The sequence below is a fragment of the Nyctereutes procyonoides genome, unplaced genomic scaffold (assembly GCF_905146905.1).
Source record: "Nyctereutes procyonoides isolate TBG_1078 unplaced genomic scaffold, NYPRO_anot_genome, whole genome shotgun sequence".
Lineage (NCBI taxonomy): Eukaryota > Metazoa > Chordata > Mammalia > Carnivora > Canidae > Nyctereutes > Nyctereutes procyonoides.
The window spans coordinates 29,116,946-29,140,110 of record NW_026575131.1 but is presented as its reverse complement, the minus strand read 5'-3'; the positions used below and the strand labels follow the sequence as shown (position 1 = coordinate 29,140,110).

Here is a 23,165-nt window from a genome sequence, read left to right as displayed (position 1 = left end):
TCAAAGCACAACTTCAGGGCTTGCATAGCCACAGCAAGTAATGGTGAGGGACATGATGACTTCTCAATAATATTGGCTCTTTTTATAGTTGTATCATTTAAAGATAGAAAATATGCTTTAATAAGGATCTGACCTATCCATCATAGGAAAAAGATCCAAGGATCTTTTCTGTCCGCATACTTGCATAGTACTTTTTATTCTTAAATGGACCCTTTTCTATTTTCTGTTTTGTTTTCTATTTGCTCGATTTTCTATTTTTACTTGTTTTCTAACATTGCCCCCTTCCTCCAGGGATCCTTTTAGAAATTTTTGTCCTTAATCACACCTACCCCATGAAATTTTAATGTCATAGGTAGACATAGGCTGTACATGTGATTATGGCTTCTATGTTTATCTGTGCTTTAAAGCTAAAAAGAGTAACATTTTGCCCCCAACAACAAACTTTCACTCACTGGGGCAATATTGCCCTCTTGAGAGCGCATGCTATAATGTATTAAAACCTCAGGAGTTCTAGAGTCCACCGAGAATATTCAGAGGTCTAGATCTCAGAAGTTTTTTGTTGGTGTTGTCAATTACAAAAGTACTACATATGGTCTCAAAATAAATATCTTCCTACATTTTAAAGAAATGAAAAATCTCCCATCCCTATTTCTTCCTCGTTTACTAGTGTTATGACTTCTTTAATATGCTTCTGAAGGCATTTCATGTACATACAGCAAGTATTATATATATATATAAATATATATATATGTTCTCATTTTTAAAAACAAAATTGGTAACATGATTATAATGTACATCAGTTTTATCACTAAAAAAAAGTCATTTGGGGGACACTTGGTTGGCTCAGTTAGTAGATCATGAGTTCCTTGGGTGTAGAGTTTATGTAAAAAAAAAAGTAACTTGGAAGTTTTACCATTTTAGATCCAAGAGCTGCCTTTTTCTTCTTTATCTCTCATTCCTCTCTATTCATTGCAGTTGATTTTCTAGTTTTAGTTAACTAGCCCTTTGGTAATGGATGTGTTTCTTGCATAATACCAACAACGCTGCCATGACTAACCTTAACCTTGTACAAATGCAAATATATCTGTTGAATTAACACCAGGGTCAAAGGAGCACGCATTTCGTATTTTAATTGTTATTGCCAAATTTTCTTTGGTAAGTATTATGTTAATCTTTCAGTAGGCCTAAATCAAAGTGCTTATTTGTATACATCCTTGCTAACAGTGTGTAATCAAAACATCTTGATGTTTACTAATTTAATAGGTGAAAGAATGCATCTATAAAATTTTGATTTGTATTTCTCATTATTAATGAGGCACAGCAACTTTTCCTACATTAAATGTCCATTTGTATTTCCTTTTTAAAAAATTATTGGTTCATATCCTCTGCCCGTTTTTATATGGGGTTTTAGGGTTATTGATATCTAGAATCTTGGTATACTAAAGAAGATACATACTCAAGAATTTTCCCTTTTGTGACATAAATGGCAAAAGTTTTTGATGATTATTCATCTTTTGATGTTACTTATGGTACTTTCTGGAATCAGAAAATTAAATATTTCTTTAATATATTCTATTTTATCAACTTTTAAAAATATTTACTTTTTAAAAAAAATTTAAATTGAGTTTGCCAACATATAACACCCAGTGCTCATCCCAGCAGGTGCCCTCCTTAATGTCCATCACCCAGTTACCCCATCCCCCCAACCCACTTCCCCTTCTGCAAATCTTTGTTTTTTAGAATTAGGAGTCTCTCATGGTTTGTCTTCCTCTCTAATTTTTCCCCACTTAGTTTCCCCTCCTTCCCTTATGTTCCTTTTTATATTTCTTATATTCCACATATGACTGAAACCATATTATTTTATCAACTTTTATCAATTTTTCTGATTTTGGGGTTATACATGATATGTGGAAATGTTTTTCCTGCTCCACATTTCCCCACAAGTGGTTCTTGTGGTTTTATTTCTTTATTTTAAATGTTTGAGTCTTGGATCCATTTGGAATTTATCCTCTAGTAAGATTATCTGATTTTGAACCATTGAATAGGATTAGGCAATGACTGTAGTTTCCTTAGCAAGCCTCCATTGATTGATATTTGCATGATTGCCAGTTCTTTCATCTTATAAACAGAAGGTTAGATGGTAAATATTGTAGGTTTTGTTGTCTTTTTCACAACTATTCAACTCTGGTATTAGAGCACAAAAAAAGCCATAGTTAATATGTAATGAATAAATGTGGCTATGTTCCAATAAAACTATTTACAAAAATAACTGGTGGGAGGGATGCCTGGGTTGCTCAGTGGTTGAGCCTTTACCTTTGGCTCAGGGCATGATCCCGGAGTCCCCAGATCCAGTCCCATATCGGGCTCCCTGGCATGGAGCCTGCTTCTCCCTCTGCCTGTGCCTGTGCCTCTCTCTCTGTGTCTCGCATGAATAAATAAGTAAAATCTTCAAACAAAACAAAAAAACCTGGTGGGCCAGATTTGGCCCACATGCCATACTTTGCAAACCCTTGTAGTGTATAATGCATAGTCACATGGATCTGGAATTGACTCTTTGGTCTGTCATTTACTATGTGAGGTCAAGTTTCCTAGCTCCTATGCCTCAATTTCTTTATCTTTGAAATGGGGGAAACTAGCACATAACTTGACACAAGTTGTTGAAAGGATCAAAGAAGATAAGATGTCGAAACTTGTCATCACAATGCCTGGAATACATTTTAAACTTCATAATATTACATTAAAATGTTATGTAACTTGATAGCTGAGGTTTTGGTGAGTGCCTCAACCTAACTGACGAAGTTTTGGAATATAGGTGAAATTTGGTGGGGTGAGGTCCTAACTGACGACAAAGAAAGAATTCTTGAGACATCTTTGCAAAATGGTGGTTTTATTAAAGCACATGGACAGGACACGTGCACTGGAAGAGCTGCTACCCTGGGCCTGTGAGGAGTTGCTGATTATATGCCTGGGAATTGGGAAGGGATTGGTGATAGTGTACTCTCTAAGGAATTTTGGAAGCAAGGTTTCCAGGACCTTGAGGAGGGCCAGATATTGTTGGGAAAGGGTCACTTATTACCGTCTAATAAAACCTGAGTCATGAGACCCTTCAGATATATATATCGGTGGGCCATGTGCTTGGAGAATGATTGCCAACATATATCTTGGAGGAAATTTCTAAAGGAATTTTTATATGTTTAAAGTAGACTTACAGGATCCTGGATGTCGGGCTAAGATTGCATTTTGCCCTTAGCAAGGTATTAACGTCCAGGCAGTTGAGTCCATAGAGGAATGTCTCTTTGCCTGTTTCAAGGACGTGTCAATGTGCTACCCTCAGCTAGTCCTCTGTTCCCCATCACTAATCCTTGCCCCTTTAAAAAGATATTTATTTATTGAGTACCTTCTGTGTACCTTATGAACAAAATACCTGACAAATACCTGACATCGTGAAGCTTATTTTCTCATGGACTATATGTAAGGAAGACAAGTGAACAAGATTATGGAAATGGAATTTGGATGGGACTGCTAGTTCAGATGGCTAGGCTAGCGAAGACTCCTCTGACTGGGGGAGGTGGAGTTGTTGACGTCTTTTTTTGTCACTGTCACTTGTTAAATCCTTCTAATTTTCCTTCTTGATTCCCTTTATTGGAAGTTACTTACAGTATAAATTTATTGAAATAGAGAAAAATACAAGTTACAGCGAGCTGTTCACAGTGTGACAGAGACACAGGATCCGTCATGTTGTTTTGGCTTTACCTCATAAATGTGTCGCTTTATGTCTAGATATTCCCCCAGATAGTGTTTAATAGTTAATACATTTTAGAGCATACATTCTTCCTTTTATAGTTGCCACAGGAAGCATGTTAATCATCCTGTCTGCACCCTCTGAAGCGCCACCCAGTCCCACACACCCCCTCCACCCCGGGCCCCTCAGCTGTTGAGTGAGTGCCTCATAAAACTGTTTTTAATTTCTTGTTCTTTCCCTCTCAGCCCTTGTGTCTGTGGGTTGTTACATAGTCTCTTAGCCCTCCCAAACAACACACACTGGGATATTTCCCTCTTCCTACTTGTGATGGAGATTTCTCCTGAGCATGTGGAGTGTGATGCTGGCATTCAGGAGTCATGGTGAGAAAAAGGCCCTCCAGACTAAGACAGGAAATCCCAGTCTTGTCTGAGCCAGACCTCAACTGTCAGTTCACGGGATGGGACTGTGAACTATGGGAATAAAGCGCGGTCACCCGGATGGGGCATCCCTACCTGATGACTTTGTGCTGTGGCTTGTGTCTGAGGCATAAGCCTTTGGTGAGAGGCAGCCATTCCCATGAAGGCTTTCAGGGACTCTTACCCCTAACCCCTCCATTATCAAGAGGAAGAACTGACAGCAAAGGACTTCAGAGTTTATTCCCTTGCCTTTTGTCTAAATGAGATATTTAAACTCTTATTCAGGTTTATCCCTCTCCTACAAGGACAGAGGATAGCTAGAAACATAGGAAGGAAGGGGCCTCAGGAGATGTTACCCTTATATATAGCCCATCCGGCATGCATTTCTGATTTTTACCATTATAATTAGATATTTTCACCTTAGTGATGAATGTAGAAAAAGCGTTGAATAATTTAGTTGTTGGTCTCTTTGGACAAATATTCTGATTCTATCCTGTATTTTTAAGTCACAAAGAGCAGAAAGCCCCTACCTAAGCTGTTTTATACACAAAAACATATATAAAACTGAAAAGTCTAGAGATAAAATTTAAATTTCAGGAATGGGTTGATCAAGCTGGCTTCCTTCCTTCCCTCCTTCTTTCCTTCCTTGCTTCCTCCCTTCTCTCTCCATTCCTTCCTTAATCTCCCTTTCATCCCCTCCTCCTTCTTTTTCCTCCTGTCTTGGTACTTGTCAGCTTTGGCCTCTGGTTGATTTCCCTTTGGTTCCAGTCCAGTCTGTTCCCTTCCTCTTGTTCATTCACATTCTTGGAGGAGGGTGTTTTCCCTCAGGCTCTGGAGCCTTATTTTTTGTCATACCAACCTAAAACATTCCCTCTGACCAGGGAAATTCCATGTGCTAATTGGCTTAGTCCTCGGTTAACACCCTCTCCCAAGCCAATTACTTGTTAAGGGGGATAAAATCAAACTGATGGCCAAATACCAATCAGACATTATTTCCAGAGCCAGAAGCAGGGTCAGGCTTTCCAGAATTTAGGATTTGAATGTAATTTCCACAAGAAAGTGTAAATAATCATGTTTATTGAGCAGTTACTATATGCCAAGTACTGTTGGATATGCTCTATGTGTAATAACTTATTCAGTACTTTTCACATCCCTGTGGCCACCTGTAGGAATGTGTTCAGCAAGGGCGAATTTTGGCTAGGCTATTAACAAATATTTTGTATGACTAGTTCATTCTTCCAGATGTGAATATTAAACTCTTACAAGTTTTAGTGGTAATCCGATACAATCTTATAGTTTGTGTGTAAGGAAATCATTTTATGACTTGACTGCTGCTACATCGAAGTCCACCTTCCAGAATTGAGACTGGAATGAAAACTGCAATTTGGTGGCAGGGCTGTCACCACCTGCCTCTCTGGTGCTCTTGACAGGCATTGCTAACTGATCTGGTCTTTACAGATAAGTAATCCTAGGGTCGGGATCCCTGGGTGGCACAGCGGTTTGGCGCCTGCCTTTGGCCCAGGGCGCGATCCTGGAGACCCGGGATCGAATCCCACGTTGGGCTCCCGGTGAATGGAGCCTGCTTCTCCCTCTGCCTCTCTCTCTCTCTCTCTCTCTCTCTCTCTGTGACTATCATAAATAAATAAATAAAAATTAAAAAAAAAAGTAATCCTACGGTCATTTGGAGCTAACATGCGACTTAGAACTTAGATCTTAGATCTGGAACTCAGATGGCTATTGTCATTACCCAGTGCTCTTTCCACTATATCATGTGATCATTTTAGTGCTTGGATGATTATGTTAAGTTCTGTGGATAAAATCAGAATTCTAAAAGATCTGTGTCATGTGAAGAGTATTGACTGGTTGAAGATGTTGTTGATCTGAAGGTTGAAGGCTTCAGGTCTGGAGCAAACTTACCTATAGATTATAAATACCTGAGATGTTTGCCATTGGCTAGTAAGAATTGTTTTTTTGTTTTTTGTTTTTTGTTTTTTTTTGATAGACATAGAGAGAGAGGCAGAGACACACAGGAGGAGGGAGAAGCAGGCTCCATGCCGGGATCCTAATGTGAGACTCGATCCCAAGACTCCAGGATCACGCCCTGGGCCAAAGGCAAGCACTGAACCGCTGAGCCACCCAGGGATCCCCAAGAATTGTGATTTTTGTTTTTTTTTTTTGTCTTGTTAATAGTTCAGATACTTTTTGTAACCAGTTCCTTGTTAATTATTTAAAGATTTTACTTATTTATTCATGAGAGACAATGAGAGAGAGAGAGAGAGAGAGAGAGAGGCAGAGACATAGGCAGAGAGAAGCAGGCTCCATGCAGGGAGCCCAACGTGGGACTCGATCCCAGGACTCCAGGACCACGCCCTGGGCCGAAGGCAGGCATTAAACCACTGAGCAATCCAGGGATCCCCCCAATTCCTTGTTGTATCTACAAGAAACAAGAAATGAAGTTGGCCAACTTTAAACAATATTCGCTAGATTTTGAGTACATAAGCTATCTCAATTATTAATAGGAATTTTGGCCGCATGTTTGGATGTGGGTAGATTCCACTTGAAAGATACAATTTTTAAATACCAGGTACATCTAAACATGCATTGTTGCAGACTTTGTCTTTCAAGGGCCAGAATCCTCTAGTCTGAATTGCATACCTGCCCCTAGTGTGTCTGTTTTACTGCTGTCATCCCACATACTCATGCAGACATCACTAATCAATCACCCAATCCTTTTTTTTTTGGTAAGATTTTTTTTAATTTATTTATTCATAGAGACACAGAGAGAGAGAGAGGCAGAGGCACGGGCAGAGGGAGAAGCAGGCACCATGCAGGGAGCCCGACACGGGACTTGATCCACGGTCCCCCAGGATCAAACCCCAGGCTGCAGGCGGCGCTAAACCGCTGCACCACCGGGGCTGCCCTCAATCACCCAATCCTGATGAGCCTCTGTAAAGCCTGAATTTTGTGGCTCAGAACTCCTAGGTAGTCATTCCTGGAATCGTTACTCTAAGCAATACCCTCTTAAAAAAAAAAAAAAAGATTTTATTTACTTATGAAAGGGGCAGAGAGAGAGAGAGAAGGAACTCACAAACAAGGGGAGGGGCAGAAGGAAAGGGAGAAGCAGATTACCTGCTGAGCAGGGATCCCAAAAGCCCATTCAATCTCTGCACCCTGAAATCATGACCTGAGCCTAAGGCAGAGGCTTAACCGACTAAGCCACCCAGGTGCCCCACAATACACTCATTTTTAAGGACAATATAATGGGCTCCAGTGAGATCTTCAGCCTCAGGATTAGAACTGAGGACCTCGATTTAGAAATTTGTGTTGTTTCCTATTTTACCTAAAAGTAGTTTCAATATTCAGTCCAAAGATAGAGATCTTGTGAAAAAAATGAGTAACAGTTGGTATTAAAGAAGAGAGGCATTTAGTGTTGAGCATCCTCCTTTGGCTCAGGTTGTGATCCCAGGGTCCTGGGATTGAGTCCAGCCAGCATCAGGCTCTCTGCACGGAGCCTGCTTCTCCCTCTGCCTATACCTCTGACTTTCTCTCTCTGTCTCCCATGAATAAATAAATAAAATCTAAAAAAGAAAGAAGAAAGAAAGAAAGAAAGAAAGAAGAAAGAAAAGAAAAGAAAAGAAAAGAAAAGAAAAGAAAAGAAGAAAGAGAAAAGAAAAGAAATAGTTTCCATGTCTGGTGTTATTATCTGATGTTGTTTCTGGTATTATGGTTACTTATTGATATTACCTTAAAAATACACCATTGATGTGAAATGGAGGAACGAAGTTTTTATTCCTAAAATTTAAAAACAAAAAATTTACCCAACTATTTTATTATCTGGAAGGAAAATTTACATTTTCTGAACTGGTTTAAAGATTAGAACATTCCTATAAATAATCGAACAACTTCATAATTATACATGCATAATAAATGAAAACTCTGGAGACGAGCAATATGAATGCTTTTTAGCACTTTTTCCTTTTTTCATATATACGGCAATAAATGCACAAAAGATAATTAAGTTCCTGGTAGTGGAGAATGCAAAAGAATCACAAGCTAAACCCCATAAAGCTTTTTAATTAAAAAATGGAATAGTTTTAAGTTGTGTTTTAGATTTGGAAGAAAAAGCATTAATTATAATATTAGGTAAAAAATGAATACTAATATTTTTGGAGTGTTGCTGTTGGTTAAAAGTAGACAACAAGATGCAGGGTTATAAGCCTGGATTCAGGTAATACTTTTAATATAAGTTCCTTGAGGGAGGCATTAATAAGCATATTTGACTAGAAACAGCACATAACATATATATTAGTTTTGTTTTTAATTAGATTTAGACAGAATTCATTATTTTTAATGGCTTTTCATTAGTGAACAGAAACCGTTATTTGGATATATTATGGCAAAATAAATTCAAGGTGTATGCTTATTTTCTGCAAAGAATCTCTTAGGTATTTAAGGAAATCATTGTTTGGAACACAGATCATATATAGATAGTTGAAATTGCTCACTTTTAGACAGAAGTATGATTTATATGCTCTAAAATAGTACTTTTATCTTTCTCAAGTCAGATATTAGTAATGAACTATAATTAAAGGAGATAGTTTACTTATATTGTTGAAAAGTCCTATTGCTAAACATTTGTGTCTGTTCATATTGGACTTTTCAAGTAAATTTGCTGGAAGTGGGAGTCAAAGTTAGGTGTTTCTCCCCGATTTTTATTTATATTTTCTTTGAACACAATAACTTAGTTTTGGTCCAAAATTTATATATGTCAGCCAAGTTCTTTGGGTTAAATCTGCCTTGAAGAAACACTGATTTTGAAGTGGAATCTCAGAGGTAAGCCCAGATTTACAGTATTTGCCATTATTATCACGTGGGGAATTATGTCTGCTTTAAACAGGCCAATTGGAATTAAACTCCACTTGTGTGATTTATTCACCTTACTGTAGAAATATGTCTTCCTCATGCTAGCCTACTGAATTGTAGCATCTAAAAATGAGAAAAATACAGTGGTTTGTTAGTGGTACAACAGGGAGATAGAAGTGGGTTCGTTTAATGCACAAATGAGCCGTAAATTCGGCTAATAATGTTCTTCCTTAACTATAGTTTTTAAAGGTAAATTTCTCCAACTTTACAATGTTTTTATTTAACCTTAAATAATGAAATACCACCCACAAGCTTACTGTGTTTTCTTCAAACCAGTGTCTCTCTTTGGTTTTGCTGAGTGGAAATTCCTTTCTGCAGAGAGGTTGCAGTAGCAATCCCAGCATTATCTATAAATCAGTGCCCATCTTCTTTGTCTGTTAGGCCATAGACCTGCCCCCAAATATATCAGCAAATCCAATAAAAGCTGGGTATTCGCAAAAGTTAGGTTTTCTTTGGCTTCTGAGCAGTTTAATAAATATTTCTTCATCTTGTCAAATGAACCACAGAAGAAGGACCCTATAGATGGAAGAACTACCAGGAAATAAACATGGGTCAATTATTATTAACTGACTCAACTTCAGAGTTCATGAGTTCCCCTGCTGATTTCCATCACTCAGTTTGCTTCAATCACTCAGTCTAGAATATCAGCATGCTTTTTGTTTGGTTTGGTTTGGTCACCACTCTTTAGTTTTCTTTGGTCTGTGACATATTTTAAGTCTTGGTATTTTCGTGACCTTGACATTTTTGAGGAGTATCAGCCAACTGTTTCATACTGTTCTTCAGTTTGGGTTTGTTTGATGTTTTCCTCATGATTAGACAGAGATTTTTAGAAAGAATTCCACAGAGGGATGTACTTTTCTTATGACCTTTATCAAGATGTACATGATGGTGGTCCTTGGCATAACAGGTGATGGTAACTGTCACTATTTGGTTAAGGTGGGATTACCAGTCTTCTCCACTGGGAAGTTGCTCTTTTTTTTTTTTTTTTTTTCTCTTTGAAAGCTAGGTACTAAGTTCTAGCTAGTCCTGTGATTAGACTCCACTTCCCAGATGATCATCTGTACTTTTGACTCTTGTCCTCTTCAAATGGGAAGCACCAGGGCCCATTACAATTCTCAGCATTTCAAGGAATGATTTCCCTGAAAGGTCACCTTCAAAGTCCTGCCCTTGAGGAGGTGAGGGCTCCTTCTCTCTATTTGTATTTCACAAAATGGACACCTGCATTGCCCTCGCCCCCCAGCCATTGATTGATTGCACTGCAAATTTGTTTCTTCCATTAGATAGTCAAGTTCTTGAGGGCTCACTACATGTTTTTATAACACAATAGCAGTGGCAACAAGAGTAGCCATTTACTGAGTTTTCATTGTTGGGCATTTTTAAAAGTATTTTCCATTTTTTGTCTCATATAATCCTCAAAACTATTCTTTGATGTAGACACCACTAATTTTTCTCCTCAAACATTTGAAGTGACTGAGCCACTGGTAGCTTCAGTGTTTAAGGGAACCCCACGGGAACTGCGGCAGCTCCACCTGCTGGTGCCCATAACATAGCACTGTGCTGAGAACTGCTCAGTGTCAATTCCATATTGAGGTGTCTACAGTGATGAATTCATTAATGAGACTATTTTTTTGTCTTTAATTGGCTTTCTTTAAATAGAGATCTCTGTTAAAGCATAGAAAGAAAGAACGGCAGCTGAGTGGCTCAGTTGGTTAAGCATCTGCCTTTGGCTCAGGCATTGATCTCAGAGTCCTGGGATCGAATCTCTCATGGGGCTCCTCGCTCAGCAAGAAGTCTGCTGCTCCCTCTGCCCTTCCCCCTTGCTTACGATCTCTCTCTCTCTCTCTCTCTCAAATAAATAAATAAATGAAAAAATTTTTTTTAAGATTTTATTTATTTATTTATTCATGAGAGACACAGAGAGGCAGAGACATAGGCAGGGGGAGAAGCAGACTCAATGCAGGAACCCTGATGTGGGACTTCATCCTGGGACTTGGGGATCAGGCTCTCAGCTGAAGGCAGATGCTCATCCGCTGAGCCACCCAGGAGTCCCAAAAATCTTTTTTTTTTTTTTAATAAAAAGCATAGAAAAAATAAGAGCCTTAAAAATAATCATGTTTCACTAAAGGTGTTGAAAGCAAAGTTCTGTCACATTCCTTTCTCTAAAGAACATGTAATTGCTTTTGGTGGGCCTGTTAAATTTGCACACAGATTACATCATGCACATCATATACCTGCAGCTTATTTTACCATATCCTCATTCAGACTAATTTAACATATTAGTGATGAAAGAAAGGAGGTTGATATCCTGACTCTTGAGACCAAGGGAGTCAGGAAGACTTAGGAGGAAGTCTAGAAGTGTAGAAGTGTAAAATTCAAACCAAGATACCGCCATAGTGTCATTAGAAAACAGGACTATGCAAATCTTTAGGCTCATCTTTTAATTCATTTATTTGTGCCGAAAAATATGTATCAGCAACACGCCTTCGGTAGGACCTTGTGCTAGGCAATAGGAATAAAGCTGAATGAGCCAGAGAAGGAACCTCTTCTCAGAGAGAGTCATGAACTAATGAAGAAGACAGATGTTAAGGAATTAATGCCAAATGACATGAGGATAGGATGTCCCAAGGAAAACAGGCACCCATTGCCAGGATGGTACATAAGCCTTCTGTATATACCTCACTGGCAAAGGTGTATTTACACAGACATCAAACCTTTAGGCAGGAATTTCAAATGCATTCACTGAATTCATTAAAACAAAAATATATTTTAGGGATGCCTGGGTGGCTCAGTAGTTGAGCATCTTGCCTTTGGTCTCAAGGCGTGATGCTGGAGTCCTGAGATCGAGTCCTACTTTGGGTTCCCTGCAGGAGCCTTCTTCTCCCTCTCCTTATGCTATGTCTCTGCCTCTCTCTATGTCTCTCATGAATAAACAAAATTTTAAAAAAAAGAAAATATTTTTCATCACAGATTGAGATTCCACTGCCAGTGTCTGCAGTCTCTAGCTGCAAATATGGTAGCAGAATGTCTCCATTGAGACTTCATTCCTACAAGACTCAACAGGTGAATGGCAAATTGCTTTTGGCAGCCCAGGTGCCCTCTGGTTTCTACCCTCGTGCTCCACCCTGTCCTCTCTGAGAAGGTAGCCTGGTATATTAGATTGCTGTGTCAGAGCTGGTGAGCTGTCGAAAATGGGTCCAGCTGCCAGCTGCACATAGTCAGCTCATTCTAAGGAAGAGTCAGTAAGGGGATACTCAAGTGCAAATGACTTTTCCATCTTATTTCATTTTATTTTAAATGTATTTATTCATGAAAGACACACAGAGAGAATGAGAGAGAGGCAGAGACACACGAGGAGGGAGAAGCAGGCTCCATGCAGGGAGCCCAACACAAGACTCGATCCCGGGACTCCAGGATCACGCCCTGGGCTGAAGGCAGGCACTAAGCCACTGAACCACTCAGGGATCCCCCTCCGTCTTATTTTAGATGGATAATGTCATAACTGAGGGGTGAAGGCTTCTTGGTGATGGCTTTTCTCCCCAAAACTAGGTTTAAGTTAACCACGGTCTTTATTTAGCATCATGTTTTTTATTTAAAAGCATTTATTCAAAGTTCTGAAAAACAAAGCATTCAAGACTGTTGGATTGTACAGCTGAAAATGATTAATGATACGATTCTTGGTTCTTTATAAAGTGTCTTAACACTGAAGAGATTTATACAGTGTGGAATGGTGATGGCGTTTCGATGTGAGAATAGGTAATCAATACCTCCAAGCTAGAAAAGTGTTCTATTTCCTCCACTAATGACATAGGGGTTTTTGCAAGGCAAGGGTGTCTGGAGCATGCAGCACTCCAAAGAAAAATTAATTTAAAATCTGAAGTGGAAGATCAGTTTCAATTAAAATTGCACTTGAATGTACATTGGGTAGAAGTGTGAAAGCAAGCATGTAGTCGGTTTAAATCTTCAGATTGTTACCAGTGAATAAATGAATCCCACTGGTACAAACCCTGATTATATTTTTATAGAGTGCTAAATTATATTTCACCCATGTCTAGAAGATTTTGAGAAATAATAAGAATGGCAAGTACTTTTCAGAGGTTGCAGAGTACTTTTCTTTATTAGTAGGATAATTATCAGATGTCTATGTTTTTACAAATGATTGCTAGCATTCTTATTTCTTTGGAGTCCTACATGTTTGGATTTATTTTACCATGCATTTTTTTCCCTATAGAGTATAATTTTATCGTACTAGTGAGTTTTTAAAAGTCTTTACACAGAGACACATGTGCACACATGATATTAAAATATTAGTTTCCATAATTTGAACATATAGGCCCATGAGACACATTAGCAATCATTTTATTTATTTGGAAGAAAATTTAAGGAATGCACGGGAAAATTGGAGCTTTTCCTTTTGTCTCCTTTCCTTTCCTTTTTTCTGTCAAATGTAATGATACAAGATGGAAATAAAAGTTTGGCTAGAATATATGCAAATGCACACTCTGTTCCTTTATGACTCATCAGAGTTTTAGGGAATTTGACCAAGAGGTGAAGAAACATGAGTGAAAAGCCCTTGATGTTTCTTCCTTTCATAAGGAGTCTTACAGTCAAGAAAATGATGATGTTAACTTTTTCTAGAAAGCCTTATGTCGCTTGTAAAGGATTTTGAAAAGTGCCCTGAGGTTGCTAAACCTTTGCCAAGCAGTGAGCATGTTCTTTCTGATACTGTCTTTTATCTTACTGTTTGGGATGAGAATTAGGGAAAATGACCCAGTCCTAGAAAGAAGCCAAGTTATTTGCCAGATAGCAAGAATATGCATCACTTTTAGGGAGTCCCATCAATTGCTCTTGCAGCCTTGAAGCTTCCATTACTGTGACTGAAAAGATGTTCTGTGGTTGTCTTTTTTTTTTTTTCCCCATGGAACCATTGTTTATATCAGCTGTGAGCTATATTGACTTACGGGGTTGGGGACATTCATGGCCTATGTGATTGTGGCAGTGGGTTGGGCACAGGTGTGTGGGCTTGTATTCAGTAGTAGGGAGACTACCAGTGTCTCTGTTCCTCCCATCACACGAGGCTAGGTATGGCGTGTGGTATGAAAATGATGGGTGGGTTGGTCTTTTCAGATCACATTGGCCATCCATCCTCTTCTTTCTGATATATGAAGAAATTTTAAAGCTATAGAACTTAGGACTCCATGTATATGTACATATGTACATGTATATGTACATGTAGGTGTATACATATATTTTACTTCATTGACTGGGAAACCTAAAAATTGTAAGGTTTAGACTTACCTGATTCTTTAAAAGAGATAATATGTTAATTTTTCTAGCAAAGGATGTTTCCTTTCAAGGGGCCACTGTTGCCTTGTCATGTCAAGAAGGTTCAAGGCTGGATACAGAAAAATCTCAGAGCCTGTTCAATTTAATAGACCTCACCCCCAGATTATTTCGCTTCCCAGTAGTGCAGACAAACAGGTGCAGTATGTTTTCTCTGCCCATGCTTGATTGGTACCCAGTAGCATTCTGCACTATAGTCGCGTTCTCTTTTTTTCCACTCCATATATCCCCCCAAAAGCCTGTATTTAATATGAATGCTGCATTCAATCTGAAGTTACCCTTATACCCCATCCCCTATGCCAAAGATAGATTGAGAAGAAGAGGTTAAGTCCCTGAAAACAGAAATTTATAAATTCTGGGCAAACTGAAAAATCTTCCACAATTAACCAAAGGAAAACCCTGCCTCATTGCCCCATTATTTGTAATTGCTCTCATCCCATGTTATGTTTCCTTTAATTTTTAATTTTTTTCTTTTTCCAGTTCACAGACTCCTAGGAGCTAATAGGAAAGTTGTCTTTGGTATACCATTGGTAACTGCAAAACATGCAAAACAGAGGAAGGTGTTTTCTTGTGAATAAGTGCTTTGCTTATTTTGGAAGACTTATTTAGAATTTTATAGAAATGTGAACAACTCTGACAGCCCTTCTGCTCCGCTTCCTTAATCTGATTACAGATAAAATAGCAAATGTTTGATTACAAATCAAGAAGAAAAATTATCTTAAGGAACATGTCTTTTCTTAAATTCTTCTTGCCATACCAGGCAAATGCTTAGTTCCTTAGTTTTCAATGGACTAACATCTTTGGAGTGGGAACATGGGGGAGAATGCACCTTCAGAGATGCAATGCTTGCTTTCATATGTCCTGTTCATTCCATCCTGAGCCCTTGAGTCATGAAGATTGAAGTATTATTTTCTTTTAACAGGTGCGTATGGTCCTGAGCACTGGGTCACATCTAGTGTCAGCTGCGGGGGCCGTCACCAGTCTCCCATAGACATTTTAGACCAGCATGCACGGGTTGGCGAAGAGTACCAGGAGCTGCAACTTGATGGCTTCGACAATGAGTCTTCTAACAAAACCTGGATGAAAAACACAGGGAAAACAGGTAGACTATGACTTTACTACTTAACACATCAATGTGAAATATTTTTGAATGATTCTAGTATTTACCTTACCTGTGATTGGCTCCTTAAGTCGTACATGTTGCTATAAAGAAAATAGAGCTGAATGAGATTTTTGGAATCAGCTCTTGGTTGAGAACTAGCCACTTGCTCTACTAGTTGTGCGGCTTGGAGCAAATTATTTAACCACTCTGTGCCTCAGATTTTAGAAATACAGGAAAGGTGCCTAATAATATAATATCAGCCTCATAGGGTTGTAAGTATTTAGTGAATCAATATATGTAACGTGTAAGTAGAATGGACTTTTAGAAACCTGCTCTACTCATTATGATGGCCACTAGCCACATGTGGCTGTTTAAAGTTAACAATTGAGTGAGTAAGATTAATGTTTACTCCCTCAGTTGTAATAGCCACATATCTTTTTTGTTCTCCACCCCCCTCCCTGACTTTGTTAGGTTGTCTATGTGCAGTGTTTGAAAGCAGAGGATACATATTCAGATCTTTGTGGGGGTTTTTTGTGGGGGGAAAGTAACTTGACTTTTATTTAATATTATGTAAGTTTAATGTTTACAATGGATGATTAGATACATGTATATATTGCCAAGTGATTACCATAATTAGATTAGTTAACGCTCCCATCTCCTTACATCCTTCCTCCACTTCCGTCCCTCCCAACCTCCCTCCCTTCTTTCCTTTCTTTTGGTGAGAACATTTAAGACATACTTTTTTAGCAGCTTTGAAGTATGCAATAAAGTATTGTTGACTATAGTCACCATGATGTATGTCCCCAGAACTTCTCTTATAGTGCTTGTTTATATCCTTTGATCACATCTTCCAATTTACTACATCTTCAGTCCCTGGCAGTCACCATTCACCATTCTATTCTCTGTTTCTAAAGTTCAGTGTTTTTAGATTCCATATATAAGTGAGGACATATAGTATTTGTCTTTCTCTGACTTACTTTACTGAGTGCATTGTCCATAAGGTCCATCCATATTGTCATAAATGGTAGGATTTCTTTCATTTTTAGGGCAGAATAATATTCCAATATATATTTTCTTCATATGGTAATCAGTCAATAGGTGCTTAGGTTGTTTCTATGACTGTTGTGAATAATGCTGCAGTGAACATGGGGGTGTAGATATCTCTTAAGATAGTGATTTCATTTCCTTTGGACATATACCCAGAAGTAGAATTGCTAGATCATATGGTAGTTCTATTTTTAGTGTTTCACAGAACTGTTCTACTCTTTTCTAGAGCAGCTGCACCAATTACATTCCTGCTAACAGTGGACAAGACTTTCCTTTTCTCTACATCCTCACCAATACTTTTTGTCTCTTGTCTTCTTGATAATAGCCATTCTAACAAGTGTGAGATGATATCTCATTGTGGTTTTGATTTGCATTTCCCTATGAGTAGTCACGTTGAGCACGTTCCATGTATCTACCTCTTGGCCTTTTGTGTGTATTTGGAAAATACTCATGGTCTTTTGCCAACTTTTAATCAGCGTTATTTAGTTGTTTTGTTTTCTTTGGATTTTTTAAGTGTACTTTTGTTATTGTTGTCTTTTGCTACTGAGTTCCATGAGTTCTTTTTTTTTTTTAAAGATTTTATTTATTTATTCATGATAGTCACAGAGAGAGAGAGAGAGGCAGCGACACAGGCAGAGGGAGAAGCAGGCTCCATGCAGGGAGCCCGACGTGGGTTTTGATCCCGGGTCTCCAGGATCGCACCCTGGGCCAAAGGCAGGCGCCAAACCGCTGCGCCACTCAGGGATCCCCCCATGACTTCTTTAAGTATTTTGGGTTATTAAAATCTTTATCACATGTATAATTTGCAAAATTTTTTTCCTATTCAATAGATTGCATTTTCATTTTTAAAATTTGTTTTGCTGTGGAGAAAGAAGCTTTTGATTCAATGTGGTCTCACTTGTTTGTTTTTGCTTTTGTTACTTTTGTGTTATGTCACTAAGACTGATGTCTAGGAGCTTTTTTCCCATGTTTTCTTCTAGCAGTTGTATTGTTTCAGATCTTACATTTAAGTGTTTAATTCATTTCAAATTAATTTTTGTGAGTGATGTAAGGAAGGAGTCCACTTTCATTCCTTAGCATGTGAATATTTCATTTTCCCAGAACCATTTATTGAAGACACAGACTAGACTTTTCCATTGAATGTTCTTGGCTCTCATGTCAAATATTAGTTGATTATATGATATTTATTTCTGATCTCTAGATTCCGTTCATTGGTCTGTGTCTCTTTTGATGCCAGTATCATACTGTTTTGGTTACTATAGCTTTGTAACATAGATTAGTTTGAAATGCATCCAGGTTTACTTTGGCTATTCATTGTCCTTTTTTGGTTCTATAGGAATTTTAGGATTGATCTTGCTATTTCTGTGGAAAATGCCATTAGAATTTTGATAGGGATTGCATTGAATTTGTAGATCATAGGTAATATTGTATTAACTGCATTTCAAATGCTTAGCCACATATGGCCAGGAGTTACCATGTGGAGACAGCACAAATAGAGTGCATTCTATCATTACAAAACATCCTATTGGACAGCTCTGTGCCAAATGGACAAATGCTAGTAAAATTCTTACCTTCCTTGAGTTTTTGCTTTAATATTTCCTATTATATATGAGCACAGAGAAACGCTTTCTCATCCTTTAGTATATCAGGCCAGCAACTTGATTCTCCTACTTCTTTTTACCACTATCACTGTCACTTGTCATTTGAAATTTATGAATACAGAATAGTGTATTTTCACCATTGCTAATACCAAGGGCTGCCTCTCTTCTTAATCAATATTGTGTAATTATCAGTTTCAGATGGTCCTCGGAATTAGAGAGTGCCTTGCTGTGCCCCTTTGTCTGATTTGAAAATAAACACATGTGTGTTATATATCTGCGTAGTCCTTACATGGCTTTTTATTGGTACTAAATATATTTTTAATACCTTATTTTTTAACTCTTATAATTACAACCCATTAAAACAAGCTTGCTTTCGTGTTCTCTCTCTCTCTCTCTTGAAATGATTCCTTTGTAACCAAGGATGTCACTATGTCACTACAAACCACTCTTAGTAATCCCTTTCAAGAGCCTTTCCTGGCCATAGCCCCCACACTGGGCTAAAATGACTTCACTATCAGTCCTTTGGTTTCATTTTTATTGTAGATCATAGTGTTGCCTTTTCTTTCTTTTTTTTTATTTTTTTAAATTTATTTTTGAAAGAGAGACAGAACTTGGAAAATGGTGGAGGGCAAAAGGAGGGGGAGAGAGAAACCCAAGTAGACTCCACTTTAAGTGTTGAGCCAGACATGAGGCTAGCCCCAAGATTAAGCCCCAAGAGGATATCAAGAGTAAGTGCTCAACCAACTGCACCACTCAGGTGCCCCAGAGTTTCCTTTTCTTTTAACCTAAGTGGCTGCATGTGTAACTTTGGGAGGATCCATTTTCTTTCTCTAAATAAGCATTTGTCTGAGATTATTCATGGCTGATTGATTTTGGTTGCCCTGGTTTATTCATGGAATTACTTCTCACTCAGCTTGGTGATTCTTGGCTTTGGTTCTTCATAATATTCTTGTAATCAGTTCTTCTTGCCTCGTAGACCCTCTCCTGTACTTTGAGTCATCCATTAGGGTAGCTTAGAAAAATGTGTGACTGATACAGTAGTCTGTACACACTATTTCACTCCTACCTCTGTCCCTCAATTTAGATTGTATATTTCTTGTTAAAATTCAGAATTTCTTTACCAGTGGTCCTGGTTTTATTTCCAATGCTTTGGAGAACCGTGATGAGAATATTAACTCCTCCGACAATCTGTATGTGGTAGACAGGAGCATTGCCCATACTGGGTGTAATCAGATCTTGGAGTTGAGTGCCACCTCAGTGCCATGTGCCAGAAGCCTGCCAAAGGCAATTCGTTGGGCTCTGTGATGCAGTTTTCTACTTGACTTGCAACGCTTGACAGCTTTCTGCAAAGATAACAGGTTTCAGTGACAGCTTTCAGCATGGTATCTCCAATGACAGGTTTTAGATGAGTGTGGGGTTCACTCAATGCAAGTTGATTCATGACCTTGGTCTTCCAGAAGCCGATTATCAATCTCTGTCACTGCACTGACTTCCTGGAGTGATCCACAACTTGTTGCATATCTGTGAGTGTGTGCGCCTGGTTTTAGAGCACAGCCATCCAAATGTGTGTCTCAGAAATTTCAGAAGCCTACCTTTCTGAGAAGCAGAAATATATCCCCATTACTTCTCAAACTGTACTTACTACTGTAAAATTCATGACAGCATCCTAAATTATATCTCAGATAATTTAAGGTGATTCTATAGGACTGTTTACAAAAGTGTGACAATCACATATATGCCATTTTAAACAAGAACATGGAATTGACTTTTCATTCTCTTAAGTTTCAGTTTATGGTCATTTAGAAACCTGGGTGGAGAAATCACCCTGTGGTGTTTTTCCTTGTTTCCTTTGTCTTTTTTTTTTTTCTTAATAAGCACAAACTTAGGAAGTTGTGTCATTCTGTAGTTCTTTTTTTTAAAATTTTTTTTAAATTTTTTATTTATTACTTATGATAGTCACACAGAGAGAGGGAGAGGCAGAGACACAGGCAGAGGGAGAAGCAGGCTCCATGCACTGGGAGCCTGACGTGGAATTCGATCCCGGGTCTCCAGGATCACGCCCTGGGCCAAAGGCAGGCGCCAAACTGCTGCACCACCCAGGGAATCCCCATTCTGTAGTTCTTAAAATGCCAAAGGAGTTCATAAATTTTCCAGTATTTTGGAGAAATGAAGATTCAGTTGCTTTGTGTATTATGCATGGATCATATCAATTCAAGTGAACAACAGTATACATATAGTGCAGGGGGCTGTGTCTAAATTAAGGGCGAGGATTGATAATATTCATATGAATAGTATTGATAGGTATCCTGGATAACATTAGTTTAGGAAAATATACATATTATCAGCGTTAACTAAAGATGAGCTAGTGGTGTTCCAGTGAAGAAATCTGGATTGATGAAGGAGGAGACCTCAGAGTATGAGATGAAAGTGGCCAGCAGGGGAAAAGCACCAAGTGCTACAAATGTCCAAAGAAGAAATCCCTTTTGGTGGTACTAGGGGGGAGGGGCCAGGAAAGAGAACATACAGATGCAAAAACATGCCACAGTGGTCTCCAAAGTTCACTCCTGGTCCCAACATAACTCGTGCGAAGACAAAGGGCTTCTCAGGTTTGGCAACCTTAAAAGCTGCACAGCCCAATATCCCACGTAAAGGCCCACAGAAGAAGCCAAGATTCAAAGAAGAGGCAGAGAAAGAATGAAATTCTTCATTGGGGAAAAAGGACCCACAACCAACTCTCAAAAATCAGAGGCCATGTTCTTCCCTACTACTAGTCAATCTACAAGAAAAGCTCCCCACACCCTAGAGCCATGGCCCAGAAAACCTGAAGTTCCTCAGTCGACCTATAATCAGAGTCAGCTGGAGGGAAACATCAAAACTCCTTGAAGAGCCTTTTCAAAATACTGAATTCCCGACTCCTATTGCACCCTTCTCAAGTACTTTTTTAAAAGCCTTGACAAGTATTATGGGTGTATATTCGTGGGTGTAAGAACCCATAGTTGGAAGTAAATCGATTTTTTTAAGTTGGTCTTCTGTGTATTTGCTAATATAATAGTAGAAAAACAATGCTTCTCACTGGTCTTTTTTATTATTAAAATGTATCATTTGCTTCTGAGTAAACTGTTGGCATTCCAAAAAACATTTTTTTTTTAAATGAAGAACACTCATATCATTGAACTATGGTTTTGCCAGATGTTACCCTCTTGGGGAACTGGGCAAAGGGAACACAGGACCATGGTATTATCTCTTACAAATATGTATGAATCTGTAATTACCAGAAAAATTTAAAACGTAATTAAACAAAAGCCCCACATTAGCCACATGTCTTTCTTTGCTGCAGTTGTTCATTTTACATTTATCTTGGATACCTTGTTGAAGAAAAAATTTTTTCCCCTTCACCATTAATTTTTAACCAAATACGTGGGTTTTTTTTTTCTCCAAAAGTCTTCTTTTGAATTTTGTTCTTCCAGAAAATAAATTCAGTAGTGAGTATTTATTTTTTGTGATGGAAATTTACAGGTCACTTATCTGTAAAATAGACTGTCTTTTGGATATTAAAATATGAATATAGAAAGTTAATATTTAAAGCAGCCTATTACATACAGACAGTAACTTTCCCATAAAACAGTTTTAATGTTCATATCTGTCTTAACCCCCTGAGAGTGCTATATATCCAATCCAGCATAATCAATAGAGCAAGTTAGTTGTACGTAGCCCACTTCTCGAAAGTTGTCTAAAATATCTTTACAAGACAGATAGCATCTCTCTTTTTCTTCCTGAGGAGCCATAACTGTCTATTGTGCCAGTTCTCATTTGATTTCCTCTTAAGTTATTTCCCTTTCTTTCATTTTTGTAGAATGAAAAGATAATGCATTCATCAAGAACATTTCAAGATAATCTTGCTGTTCCTAGCATTAGCTTCTAGCTAAATGATCAGAATTTAAGACTTAGACGGTGCTTCTGATGTATGTTAATAAGCCATGGGCTCCTATGAATTTTAACTATTTGGAGGGCTTTTTGGTGTTTCATGAGTTTTTCTCTCTGCCCACACTAAGGACAAATAGTAAAGGCATTTGTCATCACGTATTTACTTCTCTTTTCCCACTTTATATTTGTTCACTGTGTGTTTTTTTCTTTGCCTACATTTTTTCCTGTTTATCTGCCTATGCCCACAGTTCCTGGCATCAATGGATTCAGGAAATAGTTGTTAAATTAATAAAAGTGGATAGATTACAATAGCCAAAGTATGGAAGCAGTCCAAATATCCATTGATAGATGAACAGATAAAGAAGACGTGGTATATATACAATGGAATATTACTCAGCCATAAAAAGAACAAAATCTTGCCATTTGCAATAACCTAGTTGGAGCTAGAGAATATAATACCAAATAAAATAAGTCAGAGAAAGACAAATATCATATGATCTCATTCATGGTAGAATTTAAGAAACAAAACAAATGAACAAAGAAAGAGACAAATGAAGAAATAGACTCTTAACTATAGAGAAGAATGTGCTGGTTACCAGAGGGAAAGGTTGTGGGGGGATGTGTGAAATAGGTGATGGGGATTAAGAGTACACTTACAATGAGCACTGATTATTATATGGAATTGTTGAATAATTATATTATGGAATTGTTGAATAATTATACCTGAAACTAACTAACTAATTACTATATGGAATTGTTGAATAATTAATTATTATGGAATTGTTGAATAATTATACCTGAAACTAATGTAATGCTGTATGTTAACTAACTGGAATTAAAATTAAAACTTAAATAAATAACATAAATACATGTTTTCCTATTTCAGAAGTCCAAATTCTTAAGTTCTTTCATCCTGTTATGATTCAATCTTGCCTGAACTCTGGAATTCAAGTCAGAGCTATTTCCCTGGGTCTGTCTTTAGCTAGGTAAATTACAAGCTTTGTTTCATGTCTGCTTAGTTCCATTTCTTTTGTCTGAATCCCACAGCCCCAGCCCTTGTGCCATGGTGG

The 23,165-nt window shown here is 38.0% G+C and overlaps 1 protein-coding gene across 3 annotated transcripts in view; it reads left to right on the top strand.

Annotated features, from left to right (window-relative positions):
- PTPRG (protein tyrosine phosphatase receptor type G) overlaps positions 1–23,165 on the top strand; it is a 710,177-nt gene that overhangs the window by 392,711 nt on the left and 294,301 nt on the right. For all 3 annotated transcript variants that reach the window (XM_055343664.1, XM_055343663.1, XM_055343665.1), the window contains exon 3: positions 15,344–15,523. In XM_055343664.1, the coding sequence (XP_055199639.1) occupies positions 15,344–15,523 (180 nt within the window). The remainder of the gene's footprint in view (positions 1–15,343; positions 15,524–23,165) is intronic.